The sequence below is a fragment of the Neovison vison genome, chromosome 14 (genome assembly GCF_020171115.1).
Source record: "Neovison vison isolate M4711 chromosome 14, ASM_NN_V1, whole genome shotgun sequence".
Classification (NCBI taxonomy): Eukaryota; Metazoa; Chordata; class Mammalia; order Carnivora; family Mustelidae; genus Neogale; species Neogale vison.
The window spans coordinates 39,721,892-39,748,828 of NC_058104.1; the positions used below are offsets into that span (position 1 = coordinate 39,721,892).

The window sequence follows — 26,937 nt, forward strand, 5'->3', positions numbered from 1 at the left end:
GCCTTTGGAGGAGGGTTGACTTGACTCGAAGAGTGGGATGCTCAGGAGGTTGGGATCCTGCTGATCATCCTTCTTCCAATTCCCTCTGTTTCTTTGCAGCCAGAGACGCCTGCTCCTCACAGGAACTCCACTGCAGAACAGCCTCATGGAGCTGTGGTCCTTGATGCACTTTCTGATGCCCCATGTCTTCCAGTCTCATCGCGAGTTTAAAGAATGGTTCTCTAACCCCCTCACGGGCATGATTGAGGGCAGCCAAGAGTACAATGAAGGTCTGGTCAAACGCCTGCACAAGGTAGGGCCGGAAACAGTTTGGCAGGGTGTTGGGAGTGGCAAACTAAGGGTAGTGCCTGGAAGACCTTTAGGGAGAGGGAAATCAGTGCTGGGCTGAGTTTGCTCGGTTGTCAGGTGGCAGTGTTCTGGTGACTGACCCATTGCCAAATCGCGTGACCTCATCTTAGTCGTCATTTTACTTGTCCCCCCCACCCCCCAGCAGTGACACTTGTCTTTATTCTCTGAGTAGAATGGTCCTGCTGATTGGTCCTTGCTCAGGTTTCTTCTTGCCAGGCTTTCCTCCACTTTTGGGTTCTTCTCTTTTTCTGTGGGTTTTTTTTTTCCTCTCTCTCTCTCTCTTTCTTTTTTTCCTTTTGTTTTCTCTGGCTCCTTTTGTCTAGCCTTTTTTTTTTTCTTTTTTTTTGAATTTGAAGATTTTATTTATTTTAGAGAAGGGGAGGGGGAGGAGCAGAAGGAGAGGGACAAGCAGACTCCGCAGTGCGCGCAGAGCATGATGTGGGGCTCCGCCCCAGGATGCTGAGATCATGACCCAAGCCAAAATCAAGAGTCGGATGCTCTACTGCTTTGTCCAGCTTCTGAGTAACATTTCTCAGCATTCTGGGGAGACAGCTCTTTTGTCTCAGTTCATATGTCTTAAGGCTTTAAAGACTTTCTGATTTGTATTTTTACTCTCCCAACCAATCTATATTTAAATTTCTGACTTGGTACCTTTAATTCAGAGTTCCTGAATTCGAGTCTTGAATATACTGTATTTAAGCCAAACATGTCAAATTTTATAGCCTACTGTTTCTACTCTGTTTTCTTCACACTGTCACTTCGGTAAATCAAACTAGAAACCAGAATCTTCTTTAACTATGTGTCTTTTCTTCATTATATTTATATTTTTCGTTTCTTCCATGTCTATTTAAAAACTATCCTATCAGATTTTACCTCCTTGGATTTCAGATTCGCCTTTTGTTTTCTCTGCTGTCTGTCACTGCCACAATTTTTGTTCTCAGCTTCTTTCCTGGATTTACTTTCATAATATTATAAATTTACAGTTCCTTCTTTTTTTTTTCTTTTTTTTTTTTTTTAAAGATTTTATTTATTTATTTGACAGAGAACACAAGCAGGCAGAGAGGCAGGCAGAGACAGAGAGAAGCAGGCACTGCACTGAGCAGAGAGCCCGATGCGGGGCTCGATCCCAGGACCCTGGGATCATGACCTGGGCCGAAGGCAGAGGCTTTAACCCGCTGAGCCACCCAGGCACCCCTACAGTTCCTTCTTGAAATGTAATTTAAGTCATCCCTTCTGCATACTTACTCTGCCCTCAGTGTCTTTCTCTCTCTCTCTTTTTTTTTAAAGCATTTCTTAAGGAGTGGTATTATCATCTTTATATGGATCTCCTTTAATAGACCGTAAAGTCCTGAGTGGAGAGCTTACATTTGATTCCTCTTTGTGTGATTGATTCCTGGCATACTTTATGGCTTTACGAGTATTTACAAAGGGCTAAGCTAGGGTTCTGCTGGTCATTAGGCCAAGACCCAGCTAGAGGGGCTGGGCTGGGGCAGTGCCCATCGTTCTCCTAGTAACCTCCTGCTTATTTGCTTTTAGGTTTTGCGGCCTTTTTTGCTGCGCCGGGTTAAGGTGGATGTTGAGAAGCAGATGCCTAAAAAATATGAGCATGTTATCCGCTGCCGGCTCTCCAAGCGTCAGCGCTGTCTCTATGATGACTTCATGGCACAGACCACGTAAGGGAGGACAGAGGGTGGACCCTGGGGCCTTGTATTGGAACAGGTGTGATTGTCAGGGTGCCCCATTTATTTTTCCTCTCTCCCAGCACTAAGGAGACACTAGCCACAGGCCATTTCATGAGTGTCATCAACATTTTGATGCAGCTACGAAAAGTCTGCAATCATCCAAACCTGTTTGACCCTCGACCTGTTACCTCCCCCTTCATCACCCCAGGAATCTGCTTCAGCACCGCCTCTCTGGTGCTAAGGGCCACTGATGTCCACCCCCTCCAGGTAAGTTGTTCCCAAAGTTATTGGCCCTAGCACAACCCTGTATCCTTTTTTTAAGGCTAGAGTCCAGTTATTGCATCCTTCCCTTGTGAATTGAGCACTGTTCCCCTGGTTTCATCATTTTCTGTCTGTGTGACTTAGGGCAAGCTAACTTTTAATTGGTCTCTAACACTAAGTTTGGTTGCCCTTGAAAGTAGGGATTACAAAGGCCTATTAGCTGCAATATGTTTGTAAAAACTGTGTTAATATTTTTGAAAGTGCCTGGCATGTTAGTGATACTTAAATACTATTTTGTTTTCCTGTTCCTTCCCCTTTTTTTGGACACCACCCCCAACTTCTGATTTTGTTGTGGTAAAATACACAGAGTTTTACCACGTTAACCCTTTTTAAGTGTGTATTTTAGCGGCATGAGTAGAGTCCCGTTGTGCGACCACCACGCATCTCCAGAACTTCTTTCATCTTTCCAAATTGAAACTCCATGCACACGAAATAACTCCTCATTCTCCCCTGTCCCCCAGCCCTTGGCAGCCACCATTGCTTTTTCTAAGTTTGACTCTTCTGGGTACTCATATAAATAGGATCATATGTACTTATCCTTTTGTGACTGGCTTATTACAGATTGTCTTCCAGGCTTGTCCATGTTATAGCATGTGCCAGAATTTCCTTGCTAAGTGGGGATGCCGTTTCATACATGTGTCTACATGTCTGTATACATCCATGCTTACACATGTATATCTCCTGCATTTTGTTCACCTGTTTACCCATCAGTGGATGGGTAAATAACTTTGGCTTATTTTTAGTTTCTGGCTATTAAAAATAATGCTACAGTGAACATGGGTGTACAGATACCAGTTTGAATCCCTGCTCTCAATTCTTTTGGGGGCATAGAATTGCTAGATCATATAGTAGTTTGATTTTTGATTTTTTGAGGTAAACTGCTGTCGTATTTTCCATAGTGGCTGCTGCATTTCACATTGCCAACAGCGGTGCACAGGCGTTCTGATTTCTCTATATCATTGCCAGCACTTGGTGTTTTTTTGTTTTATTATAATAGCCGTCTTAACAGGTGTGAGGCTGCAGTACCTCATTGTGATTTTGATTTGCATTTCCCTGATGCTTAGTGATGCAGAGCACTTTTCCTGTGCGTTGTGTATTTCCTTTGGAGAAGTGTTTATTTGGCATATTTGCCTGATTTTTTTAATTGGGTGGCTTTGTTACTGAGTTGTGGGGTGTCTTTATATGTTCTGGATATTATCCTCTTACCAGATACGTGATTTGCAAATGTTTTTGTCCCATTCTGTGGCTTACCTTTTCATTTTGTTGGTAGTGTCTTTTGATGCAGTCCTATGGTCCGTTTTTTTCTTCTGTCACCTGTGCTGTTGGCGTCATATCCAGGAAACCATTGCCTTGTTGGTCCATCTGACACCATGTTGTTGTGTTTCTGCCAGCGGATAGACATGGGTCGGTTCGATCTTATTGGCCTGGAGGGTCGTGTCTCTAGATACGAAGCTGACACATTTCTACCCGGGCACCGCCTCTCCCGCCGGGTGCTGCTGGAGGTGGCCACGGCTCCTGATCCCCCACCCCGGCCCAAACCCGTCAAGATGAAGGTCAACAGGTACCAGGGCTGAGGGAGAAAGGGATGGGTTCCTAGAAAAAGTGGCTACAGCTGGCTGGGGGCAGAAATTGGGGTGGAAAGGAGAGAGTTGGAGGCTAGGCTAAATGTTTGTATGGGACGGATGCAAGGTACTGGAGGAAGCTGGGGAGAGAAGAGGGTCCTGGGAGGCGCCCTTGTGTTTGTCACCGATCTGTTGCCCCCTTTTTCTGCTTGGTGCTTTTTGGTTATCTTGGATTTCTTTGCCTCTTTTTCCTTTGTGTCCTTTGCCTTTATCTCCTTTGTTTTTGTAATGTTTGTCTTGTGTTTTTGCTTCATCTTCCTTATTCCTTTCTTTTCCTGTTCCTATTCTCCTTCCCTCCCTACCCACCCTTTTGATTTTGTCCTTACAGGATGCTGCAGCCAGTGCCCAAGCAGGAAGGCCGTACAGTGGTGGTGGTGAACAGCCCACGGACCCCCATGGGCCCTGTCCCTGTCCGACCCCCTCCAGGCCCTGAGCTCTCCACCCAGCCCACCCCTGGCGCAGCCCCCCCAGTGCTGCCAGCACCACTGATGGTGTCGGCCTCGCCTGTTGGGCCCCCGCTTATTCCGGCATCCCGGCCTCCTGGCCCTGTTCTGTTGCCCCCACTGCAGCCAAACAGTGGGCCTCTGCCCCAGGGTGAGTTACAAGGGGGCCAACCTGCTGGGGGGTTACCTCAGGCAGATTGTTCAGGTTGGGGAAGGAGTAAAGTAATTAGTGTCGAGGGAGCGAAGTTGGAGACAGAGTTGTGGTGCTTGTTGGCTTGGGAGCGTGTGTGGAGCTTGCTGGGAGCGGGCTGGGGCTCCAGTCGGTATATCTGACCGATGTTTGCTTTGTGTCTGCAGTGTTGCCATCCCCCCTGGGGGTCCTTAGTGGGACCTCACGGCCTCCTACGCCAACCCTGTCCCTGAAACCGGCCCCACCTGCTCCTGTTCGCCTAAGCCCCGCCCCGCCCCCGGGCTCCTCCAGCCTGTTGAAGCCCCTGACAGTGCCACCGGGCTACGCGTTCCCTTCCGCTGCCACCACCGCCTCCACCACCACGGCTGCTGCTCCCGCCACGGCGGCACCGGCTTCGGCTCCTGCACCGCAGCGCCTCATCTTGTCTCCTGATATGCAGGCTCGCCTGCCTTGTAAGTTCTCCGCGGTTTGTGAGTGCAGGCTTTGAGACGCGAAGTTCACACGCTGCGGGGCTGGAGAGAAGCTGAGGAGGTTAAAAGTGTAAAAGTCTAGGTAGCTAATGTGCGTGAAGTCTCTCGCTGTATGCTGGAAATTCATAATCCACAGCTGTCAGGGAGTTCCCAGAGAGGAGTGAATAATGGTAACCCTAGGCGTGGGACGGTTGTTCGGGGTGAACGGGCACCGTGGAGTTGGGGGTGGCGATGAGCTCGGTAGCACGGCGGCCCGTTAGCAGATGCAAAGGAGATTGTAGGCAAACAAGTGGGATCGAAAGCGGCAGCACACTGAGGCTCAAAGGCCGAGTTGACTGGAATTTGGAAAATTGAGGGGGAGGGTTGGAGGAAGTGGAGACCTGTGCTTCGTGGGGCAAAGTGGTGTCGAGTTGTCCCTGGGTATATTCGGCCCTCTCTGTTCCCAGCAGGCGAAGTGGTCAGCATCGGGCAGTTGGCCTCACTGGCACAGCGTCCAGTGGCCAGCGCAGGGGGGAGCAAGCCTCTCACCTTCCAGATCCAGGGCAACAAGCTGACTCTGACTGGTGCGCAGGTGCGCCAGCTTGCTGTGGGGCAGCCCCGCCCGCTGCAAAGTAGGTAAAACCCACCCCCTGTCCTGCCTTTTTTCTCCTCTTCTTTGTCTCTTTGTTTTTGTTGCTCTTTTCAGACGTCGGTCTTAATGTTTCTTTCCCCAGCTTCTGGTGGGTGGGGCCGAAGGGAACGTTTGCAGGGGGTCTTCTGAAAAAGATAGGGTTGCCCTCATTCTAGAGGAGTTATTCCCTCTCTGTTCTTTCCATTTCCTCTTGCCCTTGCCTCTGTCCTCCTCGGGCTGATAGCTGCTTCTCTCTCTCTCTCTCTTCCCTTAACCCAGGGAATGTGGTGCACCTGGTGTCCGCAGGGGGGCAGCACCACCTCATCAGCCAGCCTGCCCATGTGGCTCTCATCCAGGCCGTGGCCCCGACCCCTGGCCCCACCCCTGTCTCTGTGCTGCCTTCTTCGACCCCCAGCACCACCCTTGCCCCCACTGGCCTCAGCCTTCCGCTTGCTGCTAACCAGGGTGAGGCTCCTGGCCTTCCTACTTACTTCGCCCTTGCTGGCCTTGGTCCCTTCAGGCATGCCCCGGGTTACTGTCTGTCCAGCCTTCCCTCAGTGTTGTTTTCCCTTGCCGGGATCTCTAGTATCTGTCTGCTACCCTCTCGTGCCCCTGGACTATTTCCATCCTCTGGGTCTCTTGTTTCTTTTCTACCTTCCCCTCAATGTAGCTTCCTCTTGCAGTGCCACCAACCATGGTGAATAATACAGGCGTGGTGAAGATTGTCGTGAGACAGGCCCCTCGGGACGGACTGACTCCTGTTCCTCCATTGGCCCCGGCACCCCGGCCTCCGAGTTCCGGGCTTCCAGCTGTGTTGACTCCACGCCCCACATTAGCCCCTGGCCGGCTGCCCACGCCTACTCTGGGTCCTGCCCGCGCCCCCATTCCCACGTCCGCTCTGGTGAGGCCCCTTCTCAAGCTGGTCCACGGTCCTTCGCCCGAAGTCAGTGGTGAGTCCAGGTGGCTAAGAGCAGATGTTTTTTCCAGGAATAGACAGAGGGTGGTCCAGAGGATTTCTTAGTCGCATAGGTTTCTTACTTATCAGCGTCCTGACTTGCTTTGTAGTGGGCCCCAGAACTAGGCTGCTGAGGTCTTGCCTTATTTTAGAATATACTTCTTAGAATCGTGGGAGGGAAAGGAAATGTTAAATTGTCAAAGTCCTTGAATCTTGGACTTCATGGGGTGGGAGTGAAGGTTTTCTGGGAAAGGGATGAAGTGCGGGGGTAAGGGAAAGGGGGGGACAGGGTAGTAGAGCAAGAAAAGAATCCTGGGGCTAACTCCTCCTCTGTCTCCACAGCTTCAGCACCCGGAGCTGCTCCCTTGACCATCTCTTCTCCTCTCCCTGTGCAGTCCTCACTCCCTGGGCCAGCCTCTTCTCCAATGCCGATTCCCAACTCCTCCCCCCTTGCTAGCCCCGTGTCCCCTCCAGTCTCCGTTCCAGTGTCGTCTCCACTTCCCAGCTCCATCTCCACCGCGCCTCCTGCCCCGGCGTCAGCTCCACTCGCCGTCCCTGTCTCCGCCCCCCTGCCTGCTCCGGCTTCTGGCCCGGCTCTGTTGACCAACGTGACCCCAGCGCTGGCACCTGTTGTCTCAGCGGCTCCTGGACCTCCCTCTTTGGCACCGGCTGGGGCTTCCCCATCAGCGTCCGCTTTGACTCTAGGTTTGGCCACAGCTCCGTCCCTGTCTTCATCTCAGGCGCCTGGTCACCCTCTGTTGTTGGCTCCAGCCTCTTCCCATGTTCCAGGCTTGAACTCAGCTGTGGCCCCGGCATGTTCGCCTGTCCTGGTACCAGCTTCTGCTCTGGCCAGTCCTTTTCCGGCAGCACCAAATCCAGCTCCAGCTCAGGCTTCCCTTCTGGCTCCAGCACCTTCTGCATCTCAGGCTCTAGCCACCTCTCTGGCTCCCATGGTGGCTCCACAGACAGCAATCCTGGCTCCTTCTCCAGCTCCTTCTCTGGCTCCTCTTCCAGTCCTGGCTCCGTCGCCAGGTCCTGCTCCCCTCCTGGCTCCATCGCAGACTCCGGTTCCAGTTCTGGCTTCATCGTCTACTCCAGGAACCTCTTTAGCTTCGGCTTCTGCAATGGTGCCAGCCCCGGCTCCTGTGTCGGCTCCATCATCAACGCAGACCATGGTACCGGCCCCGGTTCCATCACCTCTTCCAAGTCCAGCTTCTACACAGACACTGGCCTTAGCCCCAGTTTTACCATCCACTCTTGGTGGCTCTTCTCCATCTCAGACCCTCTCTTTGGCAACGGGGAACCCTCAGGGGCCTTTTTCAGCTCAGACATTGTCATTGACTCCAGCGTCATCCCTAGTACCAGCTCCAGCCCAGACCTTGTCTTTGGCACCAGGACCACCACTGGGTCCATCACAGACGCTGTCTCTGGCTCCGGCACCCCCTTTGACTCCAGCTTCTCCGATGGGCCCAGCCCCAGCTCACACGCTGACTCTGGCTCCAGTATCGTCATCTGCTTCACTCCTGACCCCAGCTTCAGTGCAAACATTGACCTTGAGCCCTGCCCCAGTTCCGGTGTCCACCTTGGGTCCAGCTGCAGCCCAGACTCTGGCGCTGGCCCCAATCTCAACACAGGCCCCAGCTTCCCAGACATCCTCCCTTGTGGTTTCGGCATCTGGCGCTGCTCCCTTGCCCGTCACCATGGTATCCCGGCTGCCCGTTTCCAAGGATGAGCCTGAGACACTGACATTGCGCCCTGGTCCCCCCAGCCCTCCCTCCACTGCTACCTCGTTCAGTGGTCCCCGGCCTCGACGCCAGCCCCCACCACCACCTCGTTCCCCTTTCTATCTGGTAAGTTTTACTCCCTCAGAGAGAGGGAACAGGAATTTGGGGTTTCTTTGGAGTTCTGGTAGAGTGAATGGAACAGAACGAGGTTAATCCTGGTAGATTACACAGCCTAGTTTTGTGGACCTGATACTCAGAGTGTGCAGTTGGCCAAGTCCCTTCTCTTTCCTGGCCCTTTCCTTTTTTCTGTGTAATGGGAATGATCATCTTTATTCCGCTTTTCCAGAGGAGTAATTGAGGACCTAATGTGCTTTTTATTTATTTATTTATTATTTATTTATTTATTTTTTAAAATTTTTATTTATTTATTTGATAGAGAGAGATCACAAGTAGGCAGAGAGGCAGGCAGAGAGAGAGGGGGAAGCAGGCTCCCTGCTAAGCAGAGAGCCCGATGTGGGGCTCGATCCCAGGACCCTGAGATCATGACCTGAGCTGAAGGCAGAGGCTTAAACCACTGAGCCACCCAGGCGCCCCCTAATGTGCTTTTTAAAACTATGAAGAATTACTGATACATTCAAGGCTGCCTTGGTACTGTTGGTCTTTTTGGTACTTGCTTATTCTTGACTCAGCGTTAGCGTCTGATGGCCTCATTTTACACTTGGAAAAACTAGCCCACTGAGTGATACTATAAAGGTGCCACAACTTGTGAGAACTCCCATGTGTTGACTCCATTGCCTTCTCCTCATCTACGCAAAAGGCATTCCTCAGAGATAGGAAAACTTTTTCCAGTTGCTAAAACCATCGCAGTTGTCAAGTATTTGAGCTTCTGGGGGAAGGGAGTGGCACCATGGACTACAGTTCCCTAAGATCACAAGCCTCTGACTAATGCTTCTCTCTTGTAGGTTTGTTGGTTTGTTTTTGTTTTTGTTTTACCTCCACAGTGGAAAAGGAGCTATGTTTCTGTCCTTCCATGAATTTTGTGGTGACCATTTTTTTTTTTTGTTACGTGTACGGATCCATACATGTTTTTGCTTAAGTTAAACTTATAGCTCAAATTCGAGTAAGTAATTCAAGAACTAATAGGAAGAAAGAGCTAGTGAATTGTTCCAGGTCCTTTGTGTCTTTCTGTCCCTTTAAAAGAAAGGGAGCTGCTGCTTATTCAGAGCTGCCTCTTATGTTTTTCCTCAGCCCCAGACCCCCACTCCATCAGTGCCGTTGACTCCACCTTTCGGTCTTTTTTTAATGCTGCCAGGTTGCTCTGGCTTGCTGCAGGGAGAGAGAAGGGAGCGAGATCTAGCCCAAGAGAGGCAGCTGCATGGTCTGCGCTAAATTTTGGTTGCTCTGCAAGTATGTGGAGGCTTTTTTTTTTTTAAGATTTTATTTTTGTTTATTTGACAGACACAGCAAGAGAGGGAGCACAAGCAAGGGGAGTGGGAGACGAAGAAGCAGGCCTCCCACCAAGCAGGTCCTACCAGGAAACTGGGATCATGACCTGAGCCAAAGGCAGATGCTTAATGATCCCCTGTAGAAGCTTCTCAGCACTTTTTTTTAAGCACTTTTTTGTTTAAGCAGTTTGTCATAAAGATCACAAACCGCACAGTTTGCCCATGTAAAGAGTGGCTTTTAGTATATTCACATAGGTTGCACCCATCACTGCTGTCAACTTGAAAACATTTTCATGGTCCTGAAAAGAAACCCCACACCCTTAGCCATCATCCTCCAACTCTTCCATCTCGTCTAACTTTAGCTTAATTTTACTTTAGCTAAACTTCAGCACTAATTTTTCTGTTTTTTTTAGATTTTGCCATGGAATCATGGCATATGGTCTTTTGTGACTGGCTTTGTTCATTTAGCGTAATGTCTTTGAGGTTCATCCATGTTGTAGCATATGTTGGCATTTTGGTTTTTTTATTGTTGAATAACATTCCATTGTGTGGCAGTACATTTTATATATCTATTCAGCAGTAGATGGACACGTTTGGAATATTTCTACTTTTTGGCTCTTATGAATAATGCTGCCCTGAAGTTCACTTGTAAGATTTTTTTGTCTTCATATGTTTTCAGTTATATTGGATGTATGCCTAGGAGCAGAATTACTGAGTCGGATTAAACTATGTTTAACTGAGGAGTTACCAAACTGTTTTCCAAAGTGGCGATAACCACTGATACCACTTGACATTCCCACAGGCAGCACAGAAGGGTTCCAGGTTCTCCACATCTTTGCCAACACTTGTTGTTATGTCTTTGTGATTGTAGCTATGCTAGTGGGTGTGAAGTGGTATCTTGTGGTTTTGATTTGTTTTCCTAATGGCCAGTCATGTTGTGCATCTTTTTAGTGGTTTGCCATTTGTGTATCTTCTTTGAAGAAATGTTAGGTACTCAGATCCTTTGTGTTTTTAATTTTTTAAAATTTATTTTTATTATTATTTTTTCTAAGTAAATTCTATGCCCAGTGTGGGGCTTGAATTCACAACTCTGAGATCAAGATCAAAACCATGCTCTAGGGACACCTGGGTGGCTCAGTCAGTTAAGCCACTGCCTTCCGCTCAGGTCATGATCCCAGGGTCCTGGGATCAAGTCCTGCATCGGGCTTCTTGCTCCCCAGGGAGCCTGCTTCTCTCTCTGCCTCTGCCTGTGTTTTCGCGTGTGTGCGCGCTCTCTGTCTGTCTATCTCTCAGAAATAAATAAATAAATAAATAAAATCTCTTCAAAACTGTGCTCTACCAACTGAGCCAGCCCTTTTTAATTGGGTTATTTTACTGATTGGAGAGATACATTCTGGATACAAATATCTTTTCAGATACATGATATGCAGATATTTTCTCCTTTGCTACTACTTTTGAGAGTGACCTGCTCTGCTGGGATGCTTTCCTTTTTCACTTTGATCCCCAGGAGCCTCAAGTTGAAGGGAGCAGACAGGAAGGGAGATTTGGGACATTGCTTTTTTTCAGGATCATCTCCTAGGGTTCATCTTCATTTGTTCATTCTCATAGCAGCTGTTTATTGAGAGCCTGCTTGGTGCCAGATAACTGAGCTAGATAGTGGGTAATTATAGTGAGCAAGGTAAGATACAGTGTGTGTTATGGTTGCAGTTTTGTGGATAGAAGATATTAGTCAAAGACTCATACAGATGTAAAACAATGTGGTGAGTGCTGCAAAAAAAGAGGTAGTTTTTTAGCCTGTGAAACTTGAAGTGCTAGTGATGGGAAAGGACTGGGTCAAAGTCCTACAAATTTCCCATCTGCCAGGGCCCTCCCCTTTTCTCTCTTAGGGTGATGAAACCCAGATGTCTGATTAGCTTTTCCCAATTCTACCCCATTCTAGTATGGCCCCTGGCAGAAACCTCCCATGGATTTGATTAGCCACTCTGTCCTGGTCAGTGATTGGAGGAAGGCTTTCAATAATTGTTTCGGATCCACTTCTAAAAGCCAAATTAATTTGAATGTTGTAGAGTTTAAGTGTTATTTAAGAAAATTCCCAGAAATCATCCATTTTATAAGCTTATTAAATATACAGATTTTAGTTTTTAATATTTAGGCATTCTGTTTTGGTAACATATAAAGGAAGATCGGGGGTTTTTTGCAGAGAAGTTATTTCATATAACATTATGAAAAGAGTAACTCTCGTTATTGACAGCTTGGAAAAAAACACTAAAAGCATAATGTAGTTTTGAATGCTGTGGTTTCCATAGGTTATGTTTAATTCTGGGATGAATGGTCAGGTTTTCTATGAGGACACTGATCACTTTTTCTGTGTGTGTGTGTGTGTGTGTTTTCCTCTCATCCCCAGGACTCTCTGGAGGAAAAGCGGAAGCGGCAGCGGTCTGAACGCCTGGAACGGATTTTCCAACTTAGTGAGGCTCATGGGGCCCTGGCACCTGTGTATGGGACTGAAGTCCTGGATTTCTGTACCCTGCCCCAACCTGTTGCCAGCCCCATCGGCCCTCGTTCTCCTGGCCCCAGCCACCCCACCTTTTGGACTTATACCGAGGCTGCCCGCCAGGCTGTACTGTTTCCCCAGCAACGACTAGACCAGCTGTCAGAAATCATTGAGAGGTTGGCAGGGCTAAGTGCTAATGGGAACCGGGTCTTGGGGCCTCTGAGTGGATATAGTGGTTAGGGCTGGTGAAGGTGCACTTTTGGGCCCTTTCCGAGTTCCATCTTTTATGCTGCTTGCCTTCTTCCTTCACAGGTTCATCTTTGTCATGCCTCCTGTGGAGGCACCTCCCCCTTCCCTGCATGCCTGCCACCCACCTCCTTGGCTGGCCCCACGTCAGGCAGCCTTCCAAGAGCAATTGGCCTGTGAGCTCTGGCCACGGGCTCGTCCTTTGCACCGTATTGTGTGTAACATGCGCACTCAGTTCCCTGACTTGAGGCTCATCCAGTATGACTGTGGTAAGTTCATTGGTCAGTAAGGATCCCTAGACCTTCCCCCCCCAACTGTGAGTAGCAAAGACTATATCAAAGGGACGCTATAGCTTGATTTTTGTGAATTTCATTAAATATCAGCCAGTTTTTCAGGCTATACTTCTAGGCAGGATGGAGAAATGTAGACCTTATGATGGATTCTTGGCATTCATGGATTTGACTTCGATGAAAGTTGAAAATGTGTGTTAACTCATGCATTTGGTAATTATTTTGTGAGTATCTGTTGTATTTTACACTTAGGATACGGTGGCAAATAAGATAGCACAGCAGAGAGTTTTCAGATTCATGGGGAAAGGTGCAAGGTGGTATAAGACAGTAAATAGTAAGTTGTGTTTTAGGAAAACACAAGGATCTTCCTGTCTTTGGTTAGAATCTTTTTGGTTAGAATGCATTTGGCTGCAAGTATTGGAAAACTGAATAGTGGCTTGAACCATAAGAGCATTTATTGTTTCCTTAGTGAGAAATTCTTAGAATAGTGGCATATGATGGGTCCAGCTTACTGATGTTTTCGTGGACCCAGGACCTTCTGGTCTTTCTCCCATCCTTAGCTTTTATCTTCTTATTCTCATGTTTATTTCTTGGTGGTTCTACCATGGCTGCCACAACTCCAGGGAGCACAGCAGTGCTTTGAGCAGGAAACAGGGCTTGAGATAAAATATTCTCAGCAAGTTTCTCTCTTTGGGGGTGGGAAGAAAGTTCTTCTCATTGACGATGCTTCATAGCTCATTGCTTTAATTTGGTCCATATGCCCATCCCTAGAATAATCTCTGACAAAGGGAAATGGCAAAGAGGAACTATGGCTTTTTTATTTTTATTTTTGTTTTTTAAAGATTTTATTTATTTATTTGACAGAGAGAGATCACAAGTAGGCAGAGAGGCAAGCAGAGAGAGAAAGGGGGAAGCAGGCTTCCCGCTGAACAACGAGCTAGATGTGGGGCTTGATCCCAGGACCCTGGGATCATGACCTGAGCCAAAGGCAGAGGCTTAACCGACTGAGCCACCCAAGCGCCCCAACTATGGCTTTTTTAGACCAGTCATGATCTATCTTTTGGGGTTGGATTGGGGCTTATCCTCCCTGGATCAAGGGATCTCTGCCAGGGTGTCTACAGTGTAAATCAGGTTCCTTATGCAAGAGTATCTCTTGGACAGTAGTGAATTGTTTCTGCAACAACCCAGCAGAGATGTTTCTTCAGTAACATGTTTGGAGATTTTGTAAATGGCCTTAGAATGTAAGACAGCAAAATTTTTATTAACATATGCTCAAGAAATATTTTAGTAAAAAAACAATTTTGTAACATTTGAAACCATTTAGAGTAAGTAGACAAATTGAAAGTCTTTGTTAAAAGCATTTAAACTTTTCATCAGAAACATTAGAGAAGGTATTTCTGTGTTTGATGGGAGATTGAATTAGATAACCTCATAGGATCCTCTCCCCATGGTTATGATCTTAGGGATCTTCAATCCTTGTATGTAAGTCATAACATCCAGTGGATGTTGTTGCTGTCTGTCCTGTGAATCTGTTGTGTGTTTTAGCTGGCATAACTCAACAGTAGCGCCTTAAAGATTTCCTTCTTGCTCATTACCATTGAGGGTTTCCTTTTTTCCCCTGAGGGTCTATATGTTATCCTACCCCCGGTTAGACGTAGAAGGTAGATCCTAGACAGGAGCAGACTGAAGAGGGGGATCCCATAAAAGAAGGAAATAAAGTTAAATATATTTTAAATAAATATTTAATTAGGGATTCCTGGGTGGTTCAGTCCGTTAAGCCGCTGCCTTCGGCTCGGGTCATGATCTCAGGGTCCTGGGATCGAGTCCCACATCGGGCTTCTTGCTCAGTGGGGAGCCTGCTTCTATATCTGCCTCTGCCTGCCACTTTGCCTGCTTGTGCTGCCTTTCCCTGACAAATAAATAAATAAAATCTTTTTAAAAAAATTAATTAACTTATTTTAGAGAGCATGTGTACGGGGATGGGAAGGGAGAGGAAGAATCTGAAGCAGACTCTGCGCTGAGCGTAGAGCCCAGCACGGGGCTCCGTCTCACAACCCTGAGATCATAACCCGAGCCGAAACCAAGAGTCAGACACTGAGCCTCCCAGGCGCTCCTAAAGTTAATTTTTTTTTAAAGATATTTTTACTTATTTGACAGAGATCACAAGTAGGCAGAGAGGCAGGCAGAGAGAGAGGAGGAAGCAGGCTCCCTGCTGAGTAGAGAGCTCGATGTGGGGCTCGATCCTAGGACCCTGAGATCATGACCTGAGCCAAAGGCAGAGGCTTTAACACACTGAGCCACCCAGGCACCCCTAAAGTTAAATATTTTTGATCTTTTAGGCTAATTGAAACCCTCAGCTAAAGCTTTTATTATTTTTCAACTAGAGTCTTTCAGTGCTAAGTGTTCTCCCTATTCCAGCTTATAACAAGCTCCCCTACCCCTCATTTCTCGTCAGGAAAGTTGCAAACATTGGCAGTGCTGTTGCGACAGCTCAAGGCGGAGGGCCACCGGGTGCTCATATTCACCCAGATGACCCGGATGCTGGATGTATTAGAACAGTTTCTCACCTACCATGGCCACCTCTACTTGCGTCTGGATGGGTCTACTAGAGTTGAACAGAGACAGGTAACCTGGACATCTGCAGCCCTTTGAGGCTCACCTCAGCTACTGTCTCCATTTTCCAGAAGGGGCCCCACTAAGCCTTGGGTCTGTGTGGGTGGCCGTGTCTCCTGATACAGTCTTTTTTCTTTCTCTCTAGGCTTTGATGGAACGATTCAATGCAGACAAACGCATATTCTGCTTCATCCTTTCAACTCGGAGTGGGGGTGTGGGTGTGAACCTGACAGGAGCAGATACTGTTGTTTTTTATGACAGCGACTGGAATCCCACCATGGATGCTCAGGCCCAGGATCGCTGTCACCGAATTGGCCAGACCCGAGATGTCCACATCTACAGGTATTGCCTACTCTCCCCTCATTTTGCAGCCTCTTTACTGGTAGGGTTTTATTAATCTGTTTGGCTGTTTACACATCGCCTTCGTCACTCCCTAGACTTATCAGTGAACGGACAGTGGAGGAGAACATCCTAAAAAAGGCAAATCAGAAGAGAATGTTGGGAGACATGGCCATTGAGGGAGGCAACTTCACCACAGCCTATTTTAAACAGGTACTAAGATCTTCCAGTCTACGCAGGAGACAACTGCAGTGCCCGTAGGGGTTGCTCCTGCTCATGAAAGTCGATTCTGGGGCACCTGGGTGGCTCAGTCTGTTAAGCGTCCACTCTTGGTTTCAGCTCAGGCTGTGATCTCATGGGATTGAGTTGTGCGCTGGGCTCCACAGTCAGCAGGGAGTCTGCTTGAAAGATTCTTTCCTTGTGCCCCTCCCCTCAAGTGCCTGCGCTCTCTCTCTCTCTCTTTTTCTCTGAGATAAATGCTGGATGTATTAGAACAGTTAGACAGTAAATCTTTAACAAAAATAAGTAACTAAGATGCTTTGGTCTCCACAGATCTGCCTCTTCAACTGGTGGCATTGCTGATTATTTCTAAGAGCTTCTGTTGCATAGTACACTTGGGTCCAGCATTCCATTGGCTCTGACACTTCCCTCTCTTCTCTCCAAAGCAGACCATCCGAGAGCTGTTTGATATGCCCCTGGAAGAGCCATCTGGCTCATCTGTACCCTCTGCCCCTGAAGAGGAGGAGGAGACTGTAGCCAGCAAGCAGACCCATATCCTGGAGCAGGTGAGCAAAGAGCAGGCGCTCTCTAGAGTAGAGCTGATCGTTAAGGTGGGGGCTGTCCGGGGCGAAAGAACATTTCTGCTGCTTCCCGAATGACTGTTGGCCTTTAGGAGTTGTGAGTAGATTGCTTATTGGCTCATAAGATTTCATAGAACAAAGGATTTGGAATCCTCAGTTACTTGTTTGAATTCTGATAGAACCTCTTTCTAGCTGTGTTTGTTAAGCCAAGTCGGCTTCATTTTCTGAGCCTGGAGTCTTGCTTTTCACCTTTCTGGACTGCTAATGGGAAGGAAGTAACAGGATGAAATGGAATAGTGGACGTAAGAAGTGCTTTGTGTGTGGTGTGACCTCTTGTTTTCCAGATACTGATTGATACATAGTAGAATAATTTGGGGAACCTTTTGGCTTTTTATTTTAATTTGTTTTAAGTAGGCTGCACGCCCAGCCCAACGTGGGGCTCAATGAACTCACGACCTTGAGGTTAAGAGTCGTGTGCTCTACTGACTGAGCCAGCCAGGTGACCCTAAAGAGCTTTTTAAAGGATTGATTCCTGGGACCCCATCTGAGAATCTACTAAGTTGTGATTTGGGTGGGGGGGCGAAGGCTGGGCATTTGTATTTTTTCAGAGGTAGATGTTGGGAACTATAAGGTGCAGTACGGAGGGGCTTTTCCCTGCACGCACTCTAGGTTGTGTCCCTCGGTGACTTCAGTGTGTGCTTTCTGGCTGTTCGTCACAGGGGAAAAAACCAGAGGTGGTTAGTCTGTTGTCAAGCGGTATCTCAGTGCACAAAAGAGTTAGGGATTTTTTTGTAATTACAGCTTTCTGGGACTGTTCTCTTAAGGAGGCAGAAGGTGGACTTGAATGGAAAAGGAAGCGGAGCTAGAGGTTTTTAAAACAGATGCTTTCTCACTGGTGGGCTTCCAAGTGAGATCTAGTTTATCCTATGTGGAATACCGCATTGCTTTGATAACTTCGAGGGCTCAGAAGAGAGTTGAGTTCAGTTATACCTGGTTTGGTATAAATGTGGCCTCAGATTTTTGTCTGAATCAAACCACAGGATGTAGAATTCTTTAATTCTCCTGGTTTTTCTTCCCCACACCTTTGCAGGCACTGTGTCGGGCAGAGGATGAAGAGGATATCCGTGCGGCCACCCAGGCCAAGGCCGAACAGGTGGCTGAGCTTGCAGAATTCAATGAGAATGATGGGTTTCCTGCTGGTGAGGGAGAGGAGGCCAGCCGGCCTGGGGCTGAGGATGAAGAGATGTCCCGAGCTGAGCAAGAAATCGCTGCCCTTGTAGAACAGGTCAGTGTTGGACCCACTAGTTCTCAACCTCACCCTTCACAGCTTCTTCCTCTGGGCCTTGTGATCCTCCTCTTGTCTTCTGTGGTGAAAGTAAGGGTATTGGGCCCTGGTTATCAAGTCCTTATGTTGTTGATTACCACTGTTTCTTCGCACAGCTGACCCCCATTGAGCGCTACGCCATGAAATTCCTGGAAGCTTCCCTGGAGGAGGTGAGCCGAGAGGAGCTCAAGCAAGCAGAAGTGAGTATTTCTAGGAGGTGGGGGTGGAAGTGAGAAGCGGCTGCTTCTACCCCGCCCGACCCTGCTTGCCTCCCTCTGACCGCCCACCATTTGGGCTCTCTTGTTGGTAGGAACAGGTGGAAGCTGCCCGCAAGGATCTGGACCAAGCCAAGGAGGAGGTGTTCCGCCTACCCCAAGAGGAGGAGGAGGGGCCAGGGGCTGGGGATGAGGTTTCCTGTGGGACTGGTGGAGGCAGTCACCGGCGCAGTAAGAAGGCCAAGGCCCCAGAAAGGCCAGGGACTCGCGTCAGTGAGCGTCTTCGTGGAGCCCGGGCTGAGACTCAAGGGGCAAACCACACCCCTGTCACATCCCCCCATCACACCCGCAGCACTTCCACAACCCCACGCTGCAGCCCTGCCAGGGAGAGGGCTCCCCGGCCAGCACCTAGGCCCCGGCCCACTCCAGCTTCAGCTCCTGCTGTAATTCCTGCCCCAGTCCCTGTTCCAGTTCCTGCCCCGATCCCCATTTCAGCCCCAAATCCAATAACCATGCTTCCTGTTCATATCTTGCCCTCTCCCCCACTGCCTCCTTCACCGATTCCTCCCTCTTGTTCTTCCGCCTGTACCCCTCCTCCCGCCTGTACCCCTCCTCCAGCTCATACGCCACCTCCCACCCAAACTTCTCTCTCCACTCCTTCCTCGCCTCTCCTACTTGGTCTGCCTTCTGTGCCCGTCTCCCCGCCGGTCACCAACCTCTCCCTGGGCTTGGGGCCGGAGGCAGAGCTGTGCGCACAAGCGTTGGCGTCTACCGAGTCCCCGGAGCTGGCTGATTTGGCCAGTTCCGAGACGTCCCCGCTTCCTCGTGTGCCCCCTAAGGATCTGTTGCCAGTTGCTGTTGAGATCCTGCCTGTATCAGAGAAGAACCTTTCTCTCGCCTCTTCTGCACCTAGCCCAACCCTGGAGGCTGACAGCGTCCCCAACGGTCAAGAGCAGGAAGTTCCAGAGCCTGCTGAGGGGACCGTCCTCACAGTGCTGCCTGACGGTGAGGAGGTGCCCTCGTGTCTGAGTGAGAGCAATGGGCTGGATCTCCCACCTTCAGGAGCATCTGATGAGCTACTTCCGGAGCCCGTGGAGGCTGACAAGAGCTCAGAAGAGCTGATGGAGGCCCAGACCCCAACCTCCAGCCCAGAGAAGCCCCAGGAACTTGCTTCACCAGAGGTCGCAGCCCCATCCACCTCATCCTCCGCCACCTCCTCGCCGGAGAGCCCTTCACCTGCCCGGCCCCCTCGGCGTCGCACCAGTGCCGATGTAGAAATTAGGGGTCAGGGGGCTGGTCGGCCAGGGCAGCCTCCAGGCCCCAAAGTGCTCCGCAAGCTGCCGGGACGGCTGGTGACCGTGGTTGAGGAGAAGGAATTGGTGAGGCGACGGCGGCAGCAGCGGGGACCGGCCAGCGCCCTAGTGCCTGGCGTGTCCGAGACGGGCGCCAGCCCGGGAAGCCCGTCTGCCCGCAGCGTGTCGGGGCCGGAATCCTCACCTCCCGCCGGTGGGCCCTGTGAAGCGGCCCCCCCATCCACACTGCCCACCCCAACCCAGCAGCCCTTCATAGCTCGCCGTCGCATTGAGCTGGGGGTGCCCGGTGGGGGCGGCCCAGAGAATGGAGACAGGGCACTGCTTGCCATCAGCCCTCCAGCTGTGAAACGTCGGAGGGGGAGGCCCCCCAAGAAGAACAGGTCTCCAGCAGATGTTGGGCGAGGGGTGGATGAGGTGCCTTCATCCACCTCTAAGGGAAAAACCAACGGGGCTGACCCAGTCCCTGGGGCTGAGACCCTTATTGTGGCGGAGCCTGTCCTGGGACCCCAGCTTAGTCCTGGGCCCCCGCCTCTCGGAGCCCCGCCCGTTCACAGACCAGAGCCCTTCATCCTGTCACCTGTGGAGAAGAGAAGGCGGGGGCGGCCCCCTAAGGCACGAGATGTGCCCATTCCTGGGACCATTTCCTCTCCAGGGGATGGCAACTCAGAGAGCCGGACACCGCCGCTCCCGCCGCCACCTCCCCTGCCACCACTCCCGCCTCTCCTAGCCTGTCCCACAGCTCCTGTCGCCAACACTGTCAGCAGTCTCACCGTTCCAACGTCCCCACCCAAGCGGAAGCGGGGCCGGCCTCCCAAGAACCCACCGTCCCCTCGGCCCAGCCGGCTCCCTGCCTCGGACCGTGACGGCTCTTCCGTCCTTGAGAGCTGTGGGTTGGGGAGGCGGCGGCAACCCCAGGGCCAGGGGGAGAGTGAGGGCAGTTCCTCTGACGAGGACGGAAGCCGCCCCCTCACCCGCCTGGCCCGCTTGCGGCTTGAAGCGGAAGGAATGCGGGCACGAAAGAGCGAAGGGTCCATGGTGGTGGCCGTAATTCAGGATGACCTGGATTTAGCGGATAGTGGGCCAGGCGGGTTGGAATTGACACCTCCCGTGGTCTCGCTGGCTCCAAAACTGCGCTCCACCCGCCTGCGGCCAGGGTCTCTGGTCCCCCCGCTAGAGACTGAGAAGGTGCCTCGCAAACGGGCGGGGGCCCCAGTTGGCGGGGGTCCTGGGCTGGCAAAGCGGGGCCGCCTACAACCTCCAAGTCCCCTGGGACCTGAGGGTTCAGTAGAGGAGTCTGAGGCTGAAGCCTCAGGTGAGGAGGAGGAAGGGGATGGGACCCCACGACGCCGGCCTGGCCCCCGCCGACTTGGTGGGGCCACCAACCAAGGGGACCAGCGCATTCTGCGCAGCAGCGCCCCTCCCCATCTGACTGGCCCTACCATTAGTCACAGAGGCCGCAAGGCCAAGACGTGAGTGGGCCGCCCCTCCACCTAGGCTTTCCGCCATGGCCCCTCTCCCTCCACAACCAGGCCTGACTCTGTTAACCACTACTTGAAGTCTTGAGGGGGAAAGCCTCCTGGGAGACATAGGGGCCCTCTCCCTTCTTTCCACCAAAGTAGGGGGTAGGCAACTGGTTGTCATGGAAATGGGGCTCTTCACATACCCCCTTCCCTTCCACCCCACATGGCTGGGCAGTGTTAAGGGTGGCAAGATAGTCTCTGTCCCCACCCCCTTGTACTTGATTCCCCGGCTCTCACGGCCCCCCGCCCTTAGGGGAAGGGGGAGGGGCTTCTCTCTACCATGAGTTTTTTTTTTTTTTTTCTTTTTTCTTTTTTTTTTTAAGAAGAAAAAATAATAAACTTAGTTTCTGTATGAGCATCCGCGTAAGGAGGCTTCTGATTTTCTGGTCTGGTGGAGGGATGGGTGGGAACTTGGGCATCGTTTTCTTCTTCTCGTTCTGGCCAAAACCCTAGTACCTGATATCTAACCCAGAATTATGTCTTTGAGGCAGAAGTCCCGCAAGAGGAGGAAAGATTGGCAAATCTGATCTGGTGGGGTGCCTTTCCCTAAATTTTCAGTTTTGAGTCACTCCAACTCCCACTTTTTCTTTCCTCCTATTCCCTTAGTTCCTGGGCTTTCACTCAGAGTTTTCTGATGCCTCAGACTTTTCCCTGCTCTCACCCCTCTTGTTCAGGTGCTTTCACTCCTTTTGCAGAAGGCAGGCGTCCAACCTTCAGTCTCTCCATTCCCCTCTTTGCTTTCCTCCATCTAGCCAAACTAGTTTGAGTCAGCCACACCCCTTTCTGAGCTCCCGGGGCCTTTTGGGTGGTGACTGGCCACCCAACCCCACCCCCGGGCTTGGCTTGGAGGTCTGAGTCAGCTCCATCTTCACCCAAGCCAAATCAAACCAGAGGCAGGAGCCGAAACTCGCAGTCCCTCGAGGCCCATAGCCAGGTAAGAGCCCTTGTTCGGTTTTTAGATTTCCTTTGGTCTCCACTCCCTAAACCCTCTCCTAATGACTGTGTCTGTGTTCAGCACATCCGCTCTTTCCTCATACCCCCTGTCCTGCAACTGTGTGGCAGAGCGTCTTTGGGCTCGGCTTATCTTGCCTCCTTTCACTCGAGCCCTTGTTGCTTGTGTTCAGAGAACCGCAAGGGGCTCCGTTTTGTACAGGGTGTAGGGATGGTTGGAGATGGGGGTGGAAAGGTGGCTTGCTGCCACAGCTCAGAGGGGCTGAGAAGTTAGGGAGAGGAGAGATGATTAAGCATCATTATGCAGGTTTCTGTGTGGGTTATGAGGTCATGGTGTTACTCTGAATATATTGGGTGGCCTGGGTTAAAATGGCGAAAAGAGGCAGCAGGGAGTCAGCATAGCAAAGGAGGCCCAGTTTGGGGAGGTCTGGTTTTACTGAGTTCAGCTTCGTCAGCCAAGAAGAGAGCTTAGATGGGTCCTTGCCCTCTGCTTTCTCCCATCTCTGTGTCTCATCCACTCCGTTTTCACATGAGACAGCTGCTGTGCTTGAAGTGGGGTGGCAGGGCTCAGGGGGCCATTTCATGATCCCTTCTTAATATTCACGAGCAGCTTTTGAGGGACTTCAGAGAATGTTAAGACCCTTTGAAATACAGTTTAAATTCACTGATTTGTGCAGTCTGATTCCAACCAGCTTTTGAGATTCTGTGTTTCTCCTGCTTATCCGTGTGCACCTGTCATTTTTTTCCCGGCTTGTCAAAACAGTTAAGTAATACAGATGATGCTGCCTTTGTGCCGGCTTGCCTTTAAACACTCAGAATCTCAGGCTGAGAAAAAAGGATTCCGGCCGAACGTTTCCTCTCTTGGTCTGTGAGTCAGGAGAGGAATTCCCCAGTAAGGCAGCATTCCTGAGAGTTGGGCTAGGTCACAAGGACACAGCGGAGAGAGGGGCGGAGTCTGACCGACCCAGGCCAGTGGCTCAGTTGTTGGGCTTACAAGTACCTTGACTGTCGCCCACAGGTGATGGAGGACGAGGAGAAGGCAGTGGACACCTTGGTGAGCAACATGGAAGCTGCCCATCCTCCATCCCCCGTCCGCTGCTGCTGGCTCCGCCTCCGCTACTTGGCAGCTACTAGCATTATCTGTGGCTGCTCTTGTCTGGGAGTCGTGGCCCTTGTGTTTGCCATCAAGGTGAGGAGTGGGATTCCTGTGGGGGCAGAGGGGTGGGTGTAGTTAGGTGATGGTTTAGCGTATTTGGTCTATGTGCACTGATCACACAGCTGCTAAGTACTTGTCACAGTTTGGCTCCGGGCCTGGTGTCAGAAATGAGACCTGCTTCTGGCCCTCAGAGTGCCACAGTCTAATGAAAGAGAGAGCTGTGAACATGGGTAATTAATGAAATGTAGCTCATCAGTATTGTGATGGAGGAGACACAAGGTATTCTGGAAGCAAGGGCGGATATATATGTGTGATTACGTACCTGTGTATGTAGGGTAGGAGACAGGAGAGTAACCTTAAAGGATGAGTGACTAAGGGTTGAAAGGGCATTCCAGGTAAAGGGAGCAGTGTGTGCAAAGGCCTGGGCTCTTCGTTGCCCACGACTGGACCAGTGAGGAATGGTGACAGATGAAGCCAGAGGGCCCAGACTCCCAAGGGCCTCCCAAGTGGGCTCTCTGCGCAGCGGGGAGCCTGCTTCCCCCTCTCTCTCTGCCTGCCTCTCTGCCTACTTGTGATCTCTGTCAAATAAAATATTTTTAAAAAGAAAGTGCTGGGGAGTACTTTAAAGACTTTTTGCAGAGGAGAGTGACATGGTCAGGTTTGTGTTCTAAGGCCTACATGGAGAGTGGGTTGGAAGGGGCAGGACTGGAGGCAGTTGAGCAGAGATTAGAGCAATCTATAGCAGTCAGGAAGAAGCTGTGGGGTTTTTTAGAGGGCTCCACCATTTCCAAACACCTAATCGAAACTGCATGTTTACCTTTTTTTTAAGATTTTGTTTATTTATTTGACAGAGACAGCGAGAGAGGGAACACAAGCAGGCGGAGTGGGAGAGGGAGAAGCAGGCTCCCTGTTGAGCAGGGAGCCTGAGGTGGGGCTGAATCCTAGGACTCTGGGATCATGACTTGAGCCAAAGGCAGGCGCCTAACGGACTGAGCCATCCAGGTGCCCCCACATGCACCTTTTGAATGGCCACACAGGCAACTTAAATGTCACATGGGAATTTTCTCAATCCTGGTTTTATTTTAATAATCAGAAACTGTATTCTTATGACCTTGAGACTTTCTGGCTTCATCAGATCAAAATCATAAAAAGAATTCTTAATAAAATGATGAGGGCATTGGGCTAATGAGAAGGGGGTGGTGTTCGGCTGGACGGGAGGGAAAGACTCCAAGATATCTCTCGGTTTCTTTTTTTTTTTTTTTAAAGATTTTATTTATTTATTTGACAGAGAGAAATCACAAGTAGGCAGAGAGGCAGGCAGAAGAGAGGGGGGAAGCAGGCTCCCTGCTGAGCAGAGAGCCCGATGTGGGGCTCGATCCCAGGACCCTGAGATCATGACCCGAGCCGAAGGCAGCGGCTTAACCCACTGAGCCACCCAGGCGCCCCTATCTCTCGGTTTCTTGCCAAGGATTCCAAATTCTGAATGAATGTGGGATGAGTAGAAAAGGGTTGGGGATAAAAGGTTTGAAAAGTACTTTCCCATCTGTGATCTTGTGAGCTAACAATGGCTACTTGGAAAAGTACACAGAGCTGAGTAGAAACCTTACTTTGTAGATGAGGCATGAGAAATAGACATTGGAAAGGGAAAAGACATTTTATTTCAGGGGGTTTGGGTGTCGGGTTTTGAGCCATTACAAGGATGGAGGATTGGTGTGGGACAGTGGGCTCTTTGGGGAAGAAGCAGGGGAAGAACCTAACCAAAAACCTGCCCCCGCAGGCGGAAGAGCGGCATAAGGCAGGCCGGTTCGAGGAGGCAGTGCACTGGGGGGCCCGGGCCCGGAACTTCATCCTGGCCAGCTTTGCTGTCTGGTTTGCTGTCCTCATTCTGGGCCCCCTGCTTCTGTGGCTGCTCTCCTATGCCATCGCCCAGGCTGAGTGACCCTGGGTGGCCTCTGCTGAGAGTCAGCAAGAGCTCCTGGATCCTGCAGTGCGGCATTGCTAGCGTCTGAGGCCAGCAGTGGTCCTTCCTGGCTGGAAGGATGATGCCTCTCTCAAAAGGCTTTGGAAGAGCTCTTCTAGACCTTTCTAAAAGGGGGCAGCAGCTAAAACTGTTGAGGGGAGGCCAGCCTGCTCTGTTCTTTCAGTGCCCACCATCCCCTATTTCCCCCAGCCTGCTACATCCTAGGGGCCTCGACCCAGAGGTGGGGTTGAAGACCAGGCCTGATTTTATTAGACTTTGTTTTGTAATAAAAATCTTTTTTAGCGGTGAAATGCTCCTGTCTAATTGTTGTACCCCTACTTTCCCCTGGCCCTTGGCGAGAGCCAGACAAACATCTGACTGATGGCAAAAGTCTGCATTTTCCCTTACCTAGGAGCTGCAAGAGGGTTTTTCTTCTTTTTTCCTTCTCCTGGAAGTTTCCCTTCTTGGAAAGAACCCAGCTTCTCCCTTGCGCATCAACAGAGAGTCCCTGCGGCCAGATAAGACAAGGAGCAGCTGCTCCTGTATTTATGGAGTGCTTCCTATATTCCAAGCTGTGTTCTTAAGCACTTTCTGTTACTTAACTCCTTCACCCCTCACAGCCACTCAGTAAGAGTGTTTTCACTCTTTTCATTTTATAGTTGAGGAAGCCGGCACCCAAGGTCATACAGCTAGTGAGATTCTGAGCTGGCATTGAACTCAGAGCCTTTGGTTCCAGAGTTGAGAGAGGAATGAAAGGGATGGCGGCAGCAGGTGAATTTCTGCCCTGGATGTGAAAGTCTGTAGGATTATCATGACTTTTTATATCCTTTATCTTGGGCCCTCCCAGTAATATTTTATTTTATTTTATTTTTTATAAAGATTTTATTTATTTATTTGACAGAGAGAAGTCACAAGTAGATGGAGAGGCAGGCAGAGAGAGAGAGAGAGAGAGAGAGAGAGAGAAGCAGGCTCCCTGCTGAGCAGAGAGCCCGATGCGGGACTCGATCCCAGGACCCTGAGATCATGACCTGAGCCGAAGGCAGCGGCTTAACCCACTGAGCCACCCAGGTGCCCCCCAGTAATATTTTAAACATATTTTACACCTGATCTTAGCCAAAGGGCCAAGAAGCGATTAAACATATTTCAAATTGTGAAGCATATCATATATGTAGGAAAATATCCAAAAAGAATACATAGCTTTTAAGTTAACACAAAGCCAACATCTGAAAACCATCATTCAGTCAAGAAGTTGAACCCTGAGGCGCTCCCGGACCACCTTTCGACCCTCCCGATGGCGACTCCGGCCTTTCTCCGCACAGGTACCAGCATTCTGACCTCCAGCAGTGGGGTTTGGTTTTGCCTGCATCTGAACACTATATAAATGGAGTCCTATGTATTCTTTTTATGTGTGACTTGTGCGACTTACTGTTGTCGGTGAGATCCATCAATATTCGGTGTAGCTGGAGTTGTCCTACTGTAGAGTATTCCATTATATGACTTTGTTAGCGGTTTAGCCATTTTCTGTTGGTGAACTTTGGGGGTGATTCCATTTGGGGGATATTACGAATCTTGCTACTATGGACATTGTTATATATGCCTCTTGGAGTACATGTGCCCTGGGAACTGAATTTTTGGGCTATTTCACCATAATTCAGAGACCAGCAGAGCACCTAAGGGAATTAAAGATATTTGTTGCACACTGAAGAGAGAGGTTTAAAGGGGAAGGTGGTTGTCTTCAATGTTCCAAAGTGCTCCAGGAAAGAAAAGTGAAGAGTATCCATTGCTGGTCCCAGAGGTTAGAGTCACAACACTAGGTAAAAGCCATACCTAGGGCAGTGGCTCTCAATCAGCTTCATAGTAGACCACTTGGGGAGCTTTAAAAAGTACTTAATGCCTGGACCTCGGC

At 50.0% G+C, this 26,937-nt stretch overlaps 2 protein-coding genes across 3 annotated transcripts in view; both read left to right on the top strand.

Moving 5' to 3' along the window:
* Positions 1–21,324, top strand: part of LOC122895836 (helicase SRCAP) — a 32,617-nt gene extending 11,293 nt beyond the window's left edge. For both annotated transcript variants that reach the window (XM_044233582.1, XM_044233583.1), the window contains exons 16-34: positions 100–292; positions 1,885–2,021; positions 2,111–2,297; positions 3,743–3,912; positions 4,302–4,567; positions 4,774–5,058; positions 5,523–5,687; positions 5,966–6,151; positions 6,370–6,636; positions 6,984–8,491; positions 12,215–12,480; positions 12,617–12,819; positions 15,296–15,465; positions 15,599–15,795; positions 15,891–16,005; positions 16,458–16,577; positions 17,683–17,877; positions 18,033–18,116; positions 18,227–21,324. In XM_044233582.1, coding sequence (XP_044089517.1) covers positions 100–292; positions 1,885–2,021; positions 2,111–2,297; positions 3,743–3,912; positions 4,302–4,567; positions 4,774–5,058; positions 5,523–5,687; positions 5,966–6,151; positions 6,370–6,636; positions 6,984–8,491; positions 12,215–12,480; positions 12,617–12,819; positions 15,296–15,465; positions 15,599–15,795; positions 15,891–16,005; positions 16,458–16,577; positions 17,683–17,877; positions 18,033–18,116; positions 18,227–20,917 — 7,405 coding nt within the window. In that variant the 3' untranslated portion in view covers positions 20,918–21,324. The remainder of the gene's footprint in view (positions 1–99; positions 293–1,884; positions 2,022–2,110; positions 2,298–3,742; positions 3,913–4,301; positions 4,568–4,773; positions 5,059–5,522; positions 5,688–5,965; positions 6,152–6,369; positions 6,637–6,983; positions 8,492–12,214; positions 12,481–12,616; positions 12,820–15,295; positions 15,466–15,598; positions 15,796–15,890; positions 16,006–16,457; positions 16,578–17,682; positions 17,878–18,032; positions 18,117–18,226) is intronic.
* Positions 21,325–21,427: 103 nt separating this feature from the next.
* On the top strand, positions 21,428–25,342 carry TMEM265 (transmembrane protein 265). The gene is made up of 3 exons (XM_044233584.1): positions 21,428–21,898; positions 22,934–23,104; positions 24,849–25,342. The coding sequence occupies exons 2-3, from the start codon at positions 22,937–22,939 to the stop codon at positions 25,008–25,010; spliced, it is 330 nt and encodes a 109-aa protein (XP_044089519.1). The 5' UTR covers positions 21,428–21,898; positions 22,934–22,936; the 3' UTR covers positions 25,011–25,342.
* Positions 25,343–26,937: the final 1,595 nt, after the last annotated feature.